At 41.6% G+C, this 17,462-nt stretch overlaps 1 protein-coding gene across 2 annotated transcripts in view; it reads right to left on the reverse strand.

The window, feature by feature from the left end:
• Positions 1 to 842: 842 nt before the first annotated feature.
• Positions 843 to 17,462, reverse strand: part of LOC139571610 (glutaredoxin 3-like) — a 28,803-nt gene continuing 12,183 nt past the window's right edge. For both annotated transcript variants that reach the window (XM_071394637.1, XM_071394638.1), the window contains exons 4-9: positions 14,232 to 14,293; positions 13,654 to 13,711; positions 10,334 to 10,386; positions 3,279 to 3,318; positions 2,987 to 3,079; positions 843 to 2,098 (exon numbers count right to left, since the gene is read on the reverse strand). In XM_071394637.1, coding sequence (XP_071250738.1) covers positions 2,048 to 2,098; positions 2,987 to 3,079; positions 3,279 to 3,318; positions 10,334 to 10,386; positions 13,654 to 13,711; positions 14,232 to 14,293 — 357 coding nt within the window. In that variant the 3' untranslated portion in view covers positions 843 to 2,047. The remainder of the gene's footprint in view (positions 2,099 to 2,986; positions 3,080 to 3,278; positions 3,319 to 10,333; positions 10,387 to 13,653; positions 13,712 to 14,231; positions 14,294 to 17,462) is intronic.

Here is a 17,462-nt window from a genome sequence, read left to right on the forward strand (position 1 = left end):
CCATCCCTTCTGTACTAAGTGATTGTGCATGCTTAAATAAATTAAGGTAAAATAAATAAAAGTGTGAATAAATAAAGGTTAAAGAAAAAGGTTGAATAAATAAAGGTTGAATAGAGTTTGAATAAATAGTTTGAATAAATAAAGGTTGAATAAGTAAAGGCTAAAGAAAGGTTAAAGAAATGTTGAATAAATAAAGGTTAAAGAAAGGTTGAATAAATAGTTTGAATAAATAAAGTTTGAATAAATAAAGGTTGAATAAATAAAGGATGAATAAATAAAGGTTGAATAAATAAAGGTTGAATAAATAAAAGGTTGAATAAATAAAGGTTGAATAAATAAAGGATGAATAAATCAAGGATGAATAAATAAAGGATGAATAAATAAAGGATGAATAAATAAAGGATGAATAAATAAAGGATGAATAAATAAAGGTTGAATAAATAAAGGTTGAATAAATAAATGTTGGATAAATAAAGGTTGAATAAATAAAGGTTGAATAAATAAAGGATGAATAAATAAAGGATGAATAAATAAAGGATGAATAAATAAAGGATGAATAAATAAAGGATGAATAAATAAAGGTTGAATAAATAAAGGTTGAATAAATAAAGGTTGCTCTGACTGCTGTGTTCTAAGGTTCTAGTTCTTTGCTCTGACTGCTGTGTTCTAAGGTTCTAGTTCTTTGCTCTGACTGCTGTTTTCTAAGGTTCTAGTTCTTTGCTCTGACTGCTGTGTTCTAAGGTTCTAGTTCTTTGCTCTGACTGCTGTGTTATAAGGTTCTAGTTCTTTGCTCTGACTGCTGTGTTCTAAGGTTCTAAAGACAGATAAGGAAAACAGTCAGGTAGCATCATGGATGACTTTATTATATGTGCAGCTGGTGGTGACTTTATTATATGTGCAGCTGGTGATGGAAAAATGCACTTTGATCAATCGGGTTTATTTGGACACCTGTGCTATGTTCAGAAATCAATGGATGGATAAAATATGACTTATTTCATCCCTTGTGCCGCAGACTGCATTCACTGTGACCTTGTTGGCTTTAAGTGGGAGGTTAAGGAAGTTCTAAGGTGGTAGAGGAGAAGAGGGTAGAGGGGAAGAGGGTAGAGGGTAGAGGGGAAGAGAAGAGGGAAGAGGGGGGAAGAGAAGAGGGAAGAGAGGGGAAGAGAAGAGGGTAGAGAGGGGAAGAGAAGAGGGTAGAGGGGAAGAGAAGAGGGTAGAGAGGGGAAGAGAAGAGGGTAGAGGGGAAGAGAAGAGGGTAGAGAGGGGAAGAGAAGAGGGTAGAGAGGGGAAGAGAAGAGGGTAGAGAGGGGAAGAGAAGAGGGTAGAGAGGGGAAGAGAAGAGGGTAGAGAGGGGAAGAGAAGAGGGTAGAGAGGGGAAGAGAAGAGGGTAGAGGGGAAGAGAAGAGGGTAGAGGGGGGAAGAGATGAGGGAAGAGGGGGGAAGAGAAGAGGGTAGAGAGGGGAAGAGAAGAGGGTAGAGAGGGGAAGAGAAGAGGGTAGAGGGGAAGAGAAGAGGGTAGAGAGGGGAAGAGAAGAGGGTAGAGAGGGGAAGAGAAGAGGGTAGAGAGGGGAAGAGAAGAGGGTAGAGAGGGGAAGAGAAGAGGGTAGAGAGGGGAAGAGAAGAGGGTAGAGAGGGGAAGAGAAGAGGGTAGAGGGGAAGAGAAGAGGGAAGAGGGTAGAGAAGAGGGTAGAGGGGAAGAGAAGAGGGTAGAGGGGGGAAGAGAAGAGGGTAGAGGGGAAGAGAAGAGGGTAGAGGGGAAGAGAAGAGGGTAGAGGGGAAGAGAAGAGGGTAGAGGGGAAGAGAAGAGGGTAGAGGGGAAGAGAAGAGGGTAGAGAATAGGGTAGAGGGGAAGAGAAGAGGGTAGAGGGGAAGAGAAGAGGGTAGAGGGGAAGAGAAGAGGGAAGAGGGTAGAGAAGAGGGTAGAGGGGAAGAGAAGAGGGTAGAGGGGAAGAGAAGAGGGTAGAGGGGAAGAGAAGAGGGTAGAGGGGAAGAGAAGAGTGCAGTAGTCCATAGCTTATTCCCATCACAGTAACAGTGCTGCAGGAATCTAGCATTCACCCCTCAGGACAGAAGAAAGGTCTCCACTCTCTTTAAGCTCCTGTAAAAACACAGAAAACATGTCAATACAGGTCTGATTTCATACCAGCTGATACATGAGACAATAACATCCTACTGGACCTGTCATGTAAGTCCCGTTCCAACAGGATCAGGAAACAAATATTCTATTGATGCACAATAACTATGTATATAGATACACAGAGAACTCCTGTCTCATGAAACGAACTATGTATATAGATACACAGAGAGAACTCCTGTCTCATGTTATCACAATGCAGTCCTTAAAAGAACAGTGATTGACAGGTGATCTATTAAAACTGAACTCCAGCTGACTTCAATCACTAGCCACTGGCTGGGCAATACGCTGCTTTAAACCCACCCGGACTACAGGCCTAGTTTATGCAAAGCAACGCTCTTGGTGAAATAAGTAGGTATATCTAACCGAGGATTACTATGAGACACACCCTGGGGACTTTACTATCTCAATGTTGTGGACTTAGCATGGTTCAATGTAGTTCACTAAGAAACCTTGGTGTTTACATTACACCAATCTTTTCCTCTGTGCTTTTTACTACCGAGGGTGACCCCCCCCCCCCCCCCCCCCCCCTTCATGCCGCATGTCTGACTGCATATGGATGAGGACATTAAGCAGGGCGAAGCTAACAGAACACGGTGCTTTAGTGACACCTGGTGGAGGGTCTGTGGTACTGCTGTTGCCTCTGTCTGTGACACTGTGACATGCTTGGCTGATCCTGTAAGAGTTGGTTTCCCCAGACACAGATTGAGCCTAGTTTAAGACTAAAAAGCTATTTTAAATGGACGATCTCCATTGTGAACGGTTTATAGACATATTAAGACTAGTCCAGGACTAAGTGGAGGTAATAAGTGTAATTATGGTCTGAGGTGTAAAACAAAAATCACTTCTCACTTTCACAATGTCCAGCCCGCCAATGAGTTCCCCCTTGACGTATAGCTGAGGGTACGTTGGCCAGTTTGAGTATGTCTTCAGACCCTGTCTAACCTGGACATCGGTGATTGGAAGATAAATGAAGAAAACAATGTTAACATGTAGAAAAACATCTTTAGATTTTAACAACATAGTTTTGTGACAATAATGACAATATACAATCTGCTTTTCTGAATATCACTGCTGAGAAAAAAAAAGACTTGACTTAAAATAATCTAAAGCAAATGTCATAGCCAGATACAGCCTCTTTTACCTCCTCATCTTCCAGGATATCAAAGGTACTATATTCCACTCTGCAAACAGAAAACACAGACATTATATTAACCATCATATTATATTATAAACACAGACATATTAACCAAGGCATCATATTATAAACACAGACATATTAACCATCACATCATATTATAAACACAGACATATTAACCATCACATCATATCATAAACACAGACATATTAACCATCACATCATATTATAAACACAGACATATTAACCATCACATCATATCATAAACACAGACATATTAACCATCACATCATATTATAAACACAGACATATTAACCATCACATCATATTATAAACACAGACATATTAACCATCACATCATATTATAAACACAGACATATTAACCATCACATCATATTATAAACACAGACATATTAACCAAGGCATCATATTATAAACACAGACATATTAACCATCACATCATAAACACAGACATATTAACCATCACATCATATTATAAACACAGACATATTAACCATCACATCATATTATAAACACAGACATATTAACCATCACATCATATTATAAACACAGACATATTAACCATCACATCATAAACACAGACATATTAACCAAGGCATCATATTATAAACACAGACATATTAACCATCACATCATATTATAAACACAGACATATTAACCAAGGCATCATATTATAAACACAGACATATTAACCAAGGCATCATATTATAAACACAGACATATTAACCATCACATCATATTATAAACACAGACATATTAACCATCACATCATATTATAAACACAGACATATTAACCATCACATCATATTATAAACACAGACATATTAACCAAGGCATCATATTATAAACACAGACATATTAACCAAGGCATCATATTATAAACACAGACATATTAACCATCACATCATATTATAAACACAGACATATTAACCATCACATCATATTATAAACACAGACATATTAACCATCACATCATATTATAAACACAGACATATTAACCATCACATCATATTATAAACACAGACATATTAACCATCACATCATATTATAAACACAGACATATTAACCAAGGCATCATATTATAAACACAGACATATTAACCATCACATCATATTATAAACACAGACATATTAACCATCACATCATATCATAAACACAGACATATTAACCATCACATCATATTATAAACACAGACATATTAACCATCACATCATATTATAAACACAGACATATTAACCATCACATCATATTATAAACACAGACATATTAACCATCACATCATATTATAAACACAGACATATTAACCATCACATCATATTATAAACACAGACATATTAACCATCACATCATATTATAAACACAGACATATTAACCATCACATCATATTATATTATAAACAAACTTTTCTCCGTCTCCATTCATTCCCTTAAGATCTGTACTCCTCAGCAGTGAACACTAAGGAATATCCCACTGGAGTTAACATGTGATTGAAATTTATCAGAATCTATATTAATATTTAACACTAAATATAACATCAAGTCATCTTATCTAAATAAATAAACAACAACATGATACAGTGGTGTTATTTTACCCTGCGCTGTTCATTATCAAATCAAATCAAATGTTATTAGTCACATACACATGGTTAGCAGATGTTAATGCGAGTGTAGCGAAATGCTTGTGCTTCTAGTTCCGACAATGCAGTAATCACCTCATCATGATATAGTGGTGTTATTTTACCCTGAGCTGTTCAGTATCATGATATAGTGGTGTTATTTTACCCTGAGCTATTCATTATCATGATATAGTGGTGTTATTTTACCCTGAGCTATTCATTATCATGATATAGTGGTGTTATTTTACCCTGAGCTGTTCAGTATCATGATATAGTGGTGTTATTTTACCCTGCGCTGTTCAGTATCATGATATAGTGGGATCGTACCCTGTGCTGTTCAGTATCATGGTATAGTGGTGTTATTTTACCCTGAGCTGTTCATTATCATGATATAGCCCTATGGTGGCAGTGGAACAGCTCCGGGGTTGGTCCGCAGGTAGTATAACTTTTCATTACATTTCATTACATTTCATTATAGTACAACGGTTTGATTTGTCTAATCTTAGCAATTTCTTCTTAGCTAGCTACATAGCCGTCTTTGTATCAAAGATAATTGCGTAATTATCGTATTTCGTCGTCCTAACGCAGTCTACACTGCTATCTGCCCAGCAGCTAGCCAGCTAGCAAACGTCCACCGTCTACCGAATAGCAGCACTGTAGCAACTATTACACTCAACTGAACGACTTGATTAGTGTAGTGTTAGCTAGCTACATAGCTGTCTTTGCTGTCTTCGTATCCAAGATAATTGTGTAGTTTAGAGTGTGTAGTTTTAGAGTGATTATCTTAATTTACCGAGGTTAGCTAGCCAGCTACTTGTCGTCCTTAACGTAGGAGACACTGCTAGCTAGCCAACAGCTAGCCAACGTCTACCGAATACAACCCGGTCGCATTCCGCTTCGCTCCACAGGTAGTATCACATTTTCATTTCATTTCATTACAGTACAACGGTTTGATTTGTTTGATCGTAGCTAGCTACACAGCTAGCTACATAGCCGTCTTTGTATCAAAGATAATTGTGTAGTCTAGAGCGATTTTCTAGGTTAGCTAGCCAGCTACTGTCGTTCTTTTAACGCAACGTAACGTAATCAACACTGCTAGCTAGCCAGCTAGCCCCCGAATTGCAGCACTGTAGAAACTATTACACTCAACGGAACGACTTGATTAGTGTAGTGTCAACAACGCAGCCACTGCCAGCTAGCCTACAAAGTCAACAACGCAGCCACTGCCAGCTAGCCTACTTCAGCAGTACTGTATCATCTTAATCTTTTTAGTCTATAAGATTCTTGCGTAAGCTTAACTTTCTGAACATTCGAGACGCGTAGTCCACTTGTCATTCCAATCTCCTTTGCACTAGCGTAGTCTCTTCTGTAGCCTGTCAACTATGTGTCTGTCTATCCCTGTTCTCTCCTCTCTGCACAGACCATACAAACGCTCCACACCGCGTGGCCGCGGCCACCCTAATCTGGTGGTCCCAGCGCGCACGACCCACGTGGAGTTCCAGGTCTCCGGTAGCCTCTGGAACTGCCGATCTGCGGCCAACAAGGCAGAGTTCATCTCAGCCTATGCCTCCCTCCAGTCCCTCGACTTCTTGGCACTGACGGAAACATGGATCACCACAGATAACACTGCTACTCCTACTGCTCTCTTCGTCCGCCCACGTGTTCTCGCACACCCCGAGAGCTTCTGGTCAGCGGGGTGGTGGCACCGGGATCCTCATCTCTCCCAAGTGGTCATTCTCTCTTTCTCCCCTTACCCATCTGTCTATCGCCTCCTTTGAATTCCATGCTGTCACAGTTACCAGCCCTTTCAAGCTTAACATCCTTATCATTTATATCCCTCCAGGTTCCCTCGGAGAGTTCATCAATGAGCTTGATGCCTTGATAAGCTCCTTTCCTGAGGACGGCTCACCTCTCACAGTTCTGGGCGACTTTAACCTCCCCACGTCTACCTTTGACTCATTCCTCTCTGCCTCCTTCTTTCCACTCCTCTCCTCTTTTGACCTCACCCTCTCACCTTCCCCCCCTACTCACAAGGCAGGCAATACGCTCGACCTCATCTTTACTAGATGCTGTTCTTCCACTAACCTCATTGCAACTCCCCTCCAAGTCTCCGACCACTACCTTGTATCCTTTTCCCTCTCGCTCTCATCCAACACTTCCCACACTGCCCCTACTCGGATGGTATCGCGCCGTCCCAACCTTCGCTCTCTCTCCCCCGCTACCCTCTCCTCTTCCATCCTATCATCTCTTCCCTCTGCTCAAACCTTCTCCAACCTATCTCCTGATTCTGCCTCCTCAACCCTCCTCTCCTCCCTTTCTGCATCCTTTGACTCTCTATGTCCCCTATCCTCCAGGCCGGCTCGGTCCTCCCCTCCCGCTCCGTGGCTCGACGACTCATTGCGAGCTCACAGAACAGAGCTCCGGGCAGCCGAGCGGAAATGGAGGAAAACTCGCCTCCCTGCGGACCTGGCATCCTTTCACTCCCTCCTCTCTACATTTTCCTCTTCTGTCTCTGCTGCTAAAGCCACTTTCTACCACTCTAAATTCCAAGCATCTGCCTCTAACCCTAGGAAGCTCTTTGCCACCTTCTCCTCCCTCCTGAATCCACCTCCCCCTCCCCCCCCCTCCTCCCTCTCTGCAGATGACTTCGTCAACCATTTTGAAAAGAAGGTCGACGACATCCGATCCTCGTTTGCTAAGTCAAACGACACCGCTGGTTCTGCTCACACTGCCCTACCCTGTGCTCTGACCTCCTTCTCCCCCCTCTCTCCAGATGAAATCTCGCGTCTTGTGACGGCCGGCCGCCCAACAACCTGCCCGCTTGACCCTATCCCCTCCTCTCTTCTCCAGACCATTTCCGGAGACCTTCTCCCTTACCTCACCTCGCTCATCAACTCATCCCTGACCGCTGGCTACGTCCCTTCCGTCTTCAAGAGAGCGAGAGTTGCACCCCTTCTGAAAAAACCTACACTCGATCCCTCCGATGTCAACAACTACAGACCAGTATCCCTTCTTTCTTTTCTCTCCAAAACTCTTGAACGTGCCGTCCTTGGCCAGCTCTCCCGCTATCTCTCTCAGAATGACCTTCTTGATCCAAATCAGTCAGGTTTCAAGACTAGTCATTCAACTGAGACTGCTCTTCTCTGTATCACGGAGGCGCTCCGCACTGCTAAAGCTAACTCTCTCTCCTCTGCTCTCATCCTTCTAGACCTATCGGCTGCATTCGATACTGTGAACCATCAGATCCTCCTCTCCACCCTCTCCGAGTTGGGCATCTCCGGCGCGGCCCACGCTTGGATTGCGTTCTACCTGACAGGTCGCTCCTACCAGGTGGCGTGGCGAGAATCTGTCTCCTCACCACGTGCTCTCACCACTGGTGTCCCCCAGGGCTCTGTTCTAGGCCCTCTCCTATTCTCGCTATACACCAAGTCACTTGGCTCTGTCATAACCTCACATGGTCTCTCCTATCATTGCTATGCAGACGACACACAACTAATCTTCTCCTTTCCCCCTTCTGATGACCAGGTGGCGAATCGCATCTCTGCATGTCTGGCAGACATATCAGTGTGGATGACGGATCACCACCTCAAGCTGAACCTCGGCAAGACGGAGCTGCTCTTCCTCCCGGGGAAGGACTGCCCGTTCCATGATCTCGCCATCACGGTTGACAACTCCATTGTGTCCTCCTCCCAGAGCGCTAAGAACCTTGGCGTGATCCTGGACAACACCCTGTCGTTCTCAACTAACATCAAGGCGGTGGCCCGTTCCTGTAGGTTCATGCTCTACAACATCCGCAGAGTACGACCCTGCCTCACACAGGAAGCGGCGCAGGTCCTAATCCAGGCACTTGTCATCTCCCGTCTGGATTACTGCAACTCGCTGTTGGCTGGGCTCCCTGCCTGTGCCATTAAACCCCTACAACTCATCCAGAACGCCGCAGCCCGTCTGGTGTTCAACCTTCCCAAGTTCTCTCACGTCACCCCGCTCCTCCGCTCTCTCCACTGGCTTCCAGTTGAAGCTCGCATCCGCTACAAGACCATGGTGCTTGCCTACGGAGCTGTGAGGGGAACGGCACCTCAGTACCTCCAGGCTCTGATCAGGCCCTACACCCAAACAAGGGCACTGCGTTCATCCACCTCTGGCCTGCTCGCCTCCCTACCACTGAGGAAGTACAGTTCCCGCTCAGCCCAGTCAAAACTGTTCGCTGCTCTGGCCCCCCAATGGTGGAACAAACTCCCTCACGACGCCAGGACAGCGGAGTCAATCACCACCTTCCGGAGACACCTGAAACCCCACCTCTTTAAGGAATACCTAGGATAGGATAAAGTAATCCTTCTCATCCCCCCCCCCCCTTAAAAGATTTAGATGCACTATTGTAAAGTGGCTGTTCCACTGGATGTCATAAGGTGAATGCACCAATTTGTAAGTCGCTCTGGATAAGAGCGTCTGCTAAATGACTTAAATGTAAATGTAAATGTAGTGGTGTTATTTTACCCTGAGCTGTTCAGTATCATGATATAGTGGTGTTATTTTACCCTGAGCTGTTCAGTATCATGATATAGTGGTGTTATTTTACCCTGAGCTGTTCAGTATCATGATATAGTGGTGTTATTTTACCCTGAGCTGTTCATTATCATGATACAGTGGTGTTATTTTACCCTGCGCTGTTCATTATCATGATATAGTGGTGTTATTTTACCCTGAGCTGTTCATTATCATGATACAGTGGTGTTATTTTACCCTGAGCTGTTCAGTATCATGATATAGTGGTGTTATTTTACCCTGAGCTATTCATTATCATGATATAGTGGGATCGTATACTGCACTGTTCATTATCATGATATAGTGGTGTTATTTTACCCTGAGCTGTTCAGTATCATGATATAGTGGTGTTATTTTACCCTGAGCTATTCATTATCATGATATAGTGGTGTTATTTTACCCTGAGCTGTTCAGTATCATGATATAGTGGGATCGTACCCTGTGCTGTTCAGTATCATGGTATAGTGGTGTTATTTTACCCTGAGCTGTTCATTATCATGATATATGGGTGTTATTTTACCCTGAGTTGTTCATTATCATGATATAGTGGTGTTATTTTACCCTGAGCTGTTCATTATCATGATATAGTGGTGTTATTTTACCCTGCGCTGTTCATTATCATGATACAGTGGTGTTATTTTACCCTGAGCTGTTCAGTATCATGATATAGTGGTGCTATTTTACCCTGAGCTGTTCATTATCATGATTTAGTGGGATCGTACCCTGTGCTGTTCAGTATCATGATATAGTGGGATCGAACCCTGCGCTGTTCAGTATCATGATATAGTGGTGTTATCTTACCCTGAGCAGTTCATTATCATGATATAGGGGTGTTATTTTACTCTGAGCTGTTCAGTATCATGATATAGTGGTGTTATCTTACCCTGCGCTGTTCATTATCTCCAGTATCTGAAGACTGAATCCACATTTGGCTTGCTACAGATACAGGAAGAAAAACAGACTTTAGAAATAAAACAGATAACTTAATCATACCCATGTATCTTAACAAAGAACACGTTATAATCAACATATTAACTAATTTCAGATCCTCCAACAGGTGAGTCCAACACAAAACCATTTTATTGCAGAACAAAATCACAGGAAGTAATGTTTCTGGTCATCATTTTTATTTTTTTTAAAGACAAAGATAATTTCAAATAGCTAAAATAAAAATGTTGCTTTCTGAGTGAGTAGGAGAAATGCTTTCAAGATAACACACGGTTAAGTGGCGGCAGGTAGTCTAGTGGTTAGAGTGTTGCGCCAGTAACCGAAAGGTTGCTGGGACGAATCCCAGAGCTGACAAGGTAAAAACATCTGTCGTTCTGCCCCTGAACAAGGCAGTTTAACCCACTGTTCCCCGGTAGGCCGTCAATGTAAATAAGAATGTGTTCTTTACTGACTTGCCTAGTTAAATTAAATAATTAAAATAAACTACTCTGAAGCAGGAGAAGTTGGGACTTCTTCACTCCAGAACGAATAGCACCAAACTAAAGCTTTCATTGAGCAAGTTTCAACTGCTATTGGGTTTCACAGGACCCACTTAGAAAAGGTCTTTTAAGAAATGGAGGCAAAACGAATAAAAGATCCATATCTAAAAATAAAAACCCAGCGAGTGAAAAGGGAGAGACGGGATTCACAGGGGACCTGGTTTAAAGTGCTCTGAAGATATCTGTTCATCTGTGAGCAGCAGCAATCAATAGGTGTATGAAGAGGTAGGAGGGGGGTACTCCTGAACCATTAGTGTGTTTGTGTGTGTGTGTGTGTGTGTGTGTGTGTGTGTGTGTGTGTGTGTGTGTGTGTGTGTGTGTGTGTGTGTGTGTGCGCTCTGCTCTGTGCAGAACATTATTGATTTCAGATTAGCCTCATCTCTGTTGACATGTATGCAATACCAATTGTCCTTATCTACTAGATTGGCAGAGTATATAGGCCAACTGTTACCTCTTGAAGTACTGTACTGGAGTTATATTAGAATAGTATTATATAGTAATGTACTGGAGTTATATTAGAATAGTATTATATAGTAATGTACTGGAGTTATATTAAAATAGTATTATATAGTATTATATAGGCCGACTGTTACCTCTTGAAGTAATGTACTGGAGTTATATTAGAATAGTATTATATAGTAGTATATAGTAATGTACTGGAGTTATATTAGAATAGTATTATATAGTAATGTACTGGAGTTATATTAGAATAGTATTATATAGTAATGTACTGGAGTTATATTAGAATAGTATTATATAGTAATGTACTGGAGTTATATTAGAATAGTATTATATAGTAATGTACTGGAGTTATATTAGAATAGTATTATATAGTAATGTACTGGAGTTATATTAGAATAGTATTATATAGAACAAACACAAGCCTCAGTTTATTGTCCATCTATGTTTATGCATAGTATTTATTTGTAAGTCGCTCTGGATAAGAGCGTCTGCTAAATGACTTAAATGTAAATGTAAATTTACAATTAGCTGCAATTATATTCAAGTCCTATTCTCCTTTCCTTTTCCATTTTTTTTTTTTTTTTATCTTTATTTAACTAGACAAGTCAGTTAAGAACAAATTCTTATTTCAATGACGTCCTAGGAACAGTTGGTTAACTGCCTTGTTCAGGGGCAGAACGACAGATTTTTTACCTTGTCAGCTCGGGGATTCGATCCAGCAACCTTCCGGTTACTAGTCCAACGCTCTAACCACTAGGCTACCTGCTGGTTACTAGTCCAACGCTCTAACCACTAGGCTACCTGCCGCCCCCATTCTATTCCATGAATTAAGTACACAAACCAAACAAACACATAGGTTCATTGCCCTGTTATGATATAGTGACACCCACGTACCTCTTTATTGCCCTGTTATGATATAGTGAACACTACGTACCTCTTTATTGCCCTGTTATGATATAGTGAACACTACGTCCCTCTTTATTGCCCTGTTATGATATAGTGAACACTACGTACCTCTTTATTGCCCTGTTATGATATAGTGAACACTACGTACCTCTTTATTGCCCTGTTATGATATAGTGACACCTACGTACCTCTTTACTGCCCTGTTATGATATAGTGACACCTACGTACCTCTTTATTGCCCTGTTATGATATAGTGACACCTACGTACCTCTTTATTGCCCTGTTATGATATAGTGACACCTACGTACCTCTTTATTGCCCTGTTATGATATAGTGACCACTACGTACCTCTTTATTGCCCTGTTATGATACAGTGAACACTACGTACCTCTTTATTGCCCTGTTATGATATAGTGACACCTACGTACCTCTTTATTGCCCTGTTATGATATAGTGACACCTACGTACCTCTTTATTGCCCTGTTATGATATAGTGACACCTACGTACCTCTTTATTGCCCTGTTATGATATAGTGACCACTACGTACCTCTTTATTGCCCTGTTATGATATAGTGACACCTACGCACCTCTTTATTGCCCTGTTATGATATAGTGACCACTAGGTACCTCTTTATTGCCCTGTTATGATATAGTGACACCTACGTACCTCTTTATTGCCCTGTTATGATATAGTGACACCTACGTACCTCTTTATTGCCCTGTTATGATATAGTGACACCTACGTACCTCTTTATTGCCCTGTTATGATATAGTGACACCTACGTACCTCTTTACTGCCCTGTTATGATATAGTGACCAATACGTACCTCTTTATTGCCCTGTTATGATATAGTGACACCTACGCACCTCTTTATTGCCCTGTTATGATATAGTGACCACTACGTACCTCTTTATTGCCCTGTTATGATATAGTGACACCTACGTACCTCTTTATTGCCCTGTTATGATATAGTGACCACTACGTACCTCTTTATTGGCCTGTTATGATATAGTGACCACTACGTACCTCTTTATTGCCCTGTTATGATATAGTGAACACTACGTACCTCTTTATTGCCCTGTTATGATATAGTGACCACCACGTACCTCTTTATTGGCCTGTTATGATATAGTGACCACTACGTACCTCTTTATTGCCCTGTTATGATATAGTGAACACTACGTACCTCTTTATTGCCCTGTTATGATATAGTGACCACTACGTACCTCTTTATTGCCCTGTTATGATATAGTGACCACTACGTACCTCTTTATTGCCCTGTTATGATATAGTGACCACTACGTACCTCTTTACTGCCCTGTTATGATATAGTGACCACTACGTACCTCCTTATTGCCCTTCATGAACAGCATGACTGGACTCCTGTTGATGGTCGACTTCAACCTGGAGGTTATAAGGACAGTCCATAAGTCACACAATACAACGTGCCATCTTCAACGTGTGTGTGAGCGTGTGTGTGTGTGTATGTGCGTGTGTGTAAAGGTGTGTTTTACCTGTGCTCCAGTGTGTGTGTGTATATATAAAGGTGTGTTTTACCTGTGCTCCAGTGTGTGTGTGTATATAAAGGTGTGTTTTACCTGTGCGCCAGTGTGTGTATATAAAGGTGTGTTTTACCTGTGCTCCAGTGTGTGTGTGTATATAAAGGTGTGTTTTACCTGTGCTCCAGTGTGTGTGTGTATATAAAGGTGTGTTTTACCTGTGCTCCAGTGTGTGTGTGTGTATAAAGGTGTGTTTTACCTGTGCTCCAGTGTGTGTGTGTATATAAAGGTGTGTTTTACCTGTGCTCCAGTGTGTGTGTGTATATAAAGGTGTGTTTTACCTGTGCTCCAGTGTGTGTGTGTATATAAAGGTGTGTTTTACCTGTGCTCCAGTGTGTGTGTGTATATATAAAGGTGTGTTTTACCTGTGCTCCAGTGTGACAGCCTTGGGACAGGTATTCTGTAGCTCTCCAGATTCAGCTAGTTCCTACAACAGGTATCAACACTGAGATGGGTCACTGCAGAGGCCCTTTGTTCTACTGTACCTACACAGTAACACACACCTACAGTCTGAATCACACTAACACATACCTACAGTCTGAATCACACTAACACATACCTACAGTCTGAATCACACTAACACACACCTACAGTCTGAATCACACTAACACACACACCTACAGTCTGAATCACACTAACACACACACCTACAGTCTGAATCACACTAACACACACCTACAGTCTGTATCACACTAACACACACACCTACAGTCTGTATCACACTAAAACACACACCTACAGTCTGAATCACACTAACACACACACCTACAGTCTGTATCACACTAAAACACACACCTACAGTCTGAATCACACTAACACACACCTACAGTCTGTATCACACTAACACACACACCTACAGTCTGAATCACACTAACACACACACCTACAGTCTGAATCACACTAACACACACACCTACAGTCTGAATCACACTAACACACACCTACAGTCTGTATCACACTAACACACACACCTACAGTCTGTATCACACTAAAACACACACCTACAGTCTGAATCACACTAACACACACACCTACAGTCTGTATCACACTAAAACACACACCTACAGTCTGAATCACACTAACACACACCTACAGTCTGTATCACACTAACACACACACCTACAGTCTGAATCACACTAACACACACACCTACAGTCTGAATCACACTAACACACACACCTACAGTCTGAATCACACTAACACACACACACCTACAGTCTGAATCACACTAACACACACACACCTACAGTCTGAATCACACACACCTACAGTCTGTATCACACTAACACACACATCTACAGTCTGAATCACACTAACACACACACACACACACCTACAGTCTGAATCACACACCTACAGTCTGTATCACACTAACACACACACACCTACAGTCTGAATCACACTAACACACACACCTACAGTCTGTATCACACTAACACACACCTACAGTCTGAATCACACTAACACACACACCTACAGTCTGTATCACACTAACACGCACACACACACACACACCTACAGTCTGTATCACACTAACACACACACCTACAGTCTGTATCACACTAACACACACACCTACAATCTATATCACACTAACACACACCTACAGTCTGAATCACACTAACACACACACCTACAATCTATATCACACTAACACACACCTACAGTCTGAATCACACTAACACACACACCTACAGTCTGAATCACACTAACACACACACCTACAGTCTGAATCACACTACAACACACCTACAGTCTGAATCACACTAAAACACACCTACAGTCTGAATCACACTAAAACACACCTACAGTCTGAATCACACTACAACACACCTACAGTCTGAATCACACTACAACACACCTACAGTCTGAATCACACTAAAACACACCTACAGTCTGAATCACACTAAAACACACCTACAGTCTGAATCACACTAAAACACACCTACAGTCTGAATCACACTAAAACACACCTACAGTCTGAATCACACTAAAACACACCTACAGTCTGAATCACACTAAAACACACCTACAGTCTGAATCACACTAAAACACACCTACAGTCTGAATCACACTAAAACACACCTACAGTCTGAATCACACTAAAACACACCTACAGTCTGAATCACACTAAAACACACCTACAGTCTGAATCACACTAAAACACACCTACAGTCTGAATCACACTAAAACACACCTACAGTCTGAATCACACTAAAACACACCTACAGTCTGAATCACACTAAAACACACCTACAGTCTGAATCACACTAAAACACACCTACAGTCTGAATCACACTAAAACACATACACTACCGTTCAAAAGTTTGTGGTCACTTAAAAATGTCCTTGTTTTAGAAAGAAGCTAATTTTTTTCCATTAAAATAACATCAAATTGATCAGAAATACAGTGTAGACATTGTTAATGTTGTAAATTACTTTTGTAGCTTTAAAAACGGCAGATTTGTTATGGAATATCTACATAGGCGTACAGAGGCCCATTATCAGCATCCATCACTCCTGTGTTGCAAAGGCACGTTGTGTTAGCTAATCCAAGTTTATCATTTTAAAAGGATCATTGATCATTAAAAAAACCTTTTGCAATTATGTTAGCACAGCTGAAAACTGTTATTCTGGTTAAAGAAGCAATAAAACTGGCCTTCTTTAGACTAGTTGAGTATTTGGAGCATCAGCATTTGTGGGTTTAATTACAGGCTCAAAATGGCCAGAAACAAATAACTTTCTTCTGAAACTCGTCAGTCTATTATTGTTCTGAGAAATTAAGGCTATTCAATGCGAGAAATTGCCAAGAAACTGAAGATCTCGTACAACGCTGTGTACTACTCCCTTCACAGTACAGCACAAACGGTCTCTAACCAGAATAGAACGAGGAGTGGGAGGCCCCGGTGCACAACTGAGCAAGAGGACAAATACATTAGAGTGTCTAGTTTGAGAAACAAGTCCTCAACTGGCAGCTTCATTAAATAGTACCCGCAAAACACCAGTCTCAACATCAACAGTGAAGAGGCGACTCCGGGATGCTGGCCTTCTAGGCAGAACGCCAGTCTCGACGTCAACAGTGAAGAGGCGACTCCGGGATGCTGGCCTAATGTCTATAGACTCGTTACAACTTCAACTCGCTACAAGTGGTTTTGTCCGTCTGCGACCACGAGAAAGTGGTCTTGTCAATTCTACGAAATAGTTTTGTAATTTTTCCTGTGGAGCACTTTAAATCGACCTGAGACCATCACAGTGAGATGAAGCTGTTATTGTTGCGTCCGCACAGCTACGAGGTTCACAGACACAGGAAATCCTTCTTTTGTCTGGATAGGCCAGAAAATGTCACGTGTCACTCCCCATGCAAATGGCCGATTTCCTGTGTCTGTAAACCTCACAGCTGCACTTGTAATAGTGCATATGAAAAAAAAAATATATATATACAAAAAATAAATTATTTATTTATTTTATTTATATAAAAATCGGGAAAACCAGCGCTTTTAGGGAGTGTAAAGTGATTGATGTTACGCCGTTCACAGAGCCCACTGTACACAGAAACCAGTCCAGAACGGCTCAGTCCCCCCAATTGTTTTTTTCAA

This window comes from Salvelinus alpinus, chromosome 3, assembly GCF_045679555.1.
Source record: "Salvelinus alpinus chromosome 3, SLU_Salpinus.1, whole genome shotgun sequence".
In the NCBI taxonomy this organism is placed as follows: domain Eukaryota; kingdom Metazoa; phylum Chordata; class Actinopteri; order Salmoniformes; family Salmonidae; genus Salvelinus; species Salvelinus alpinus.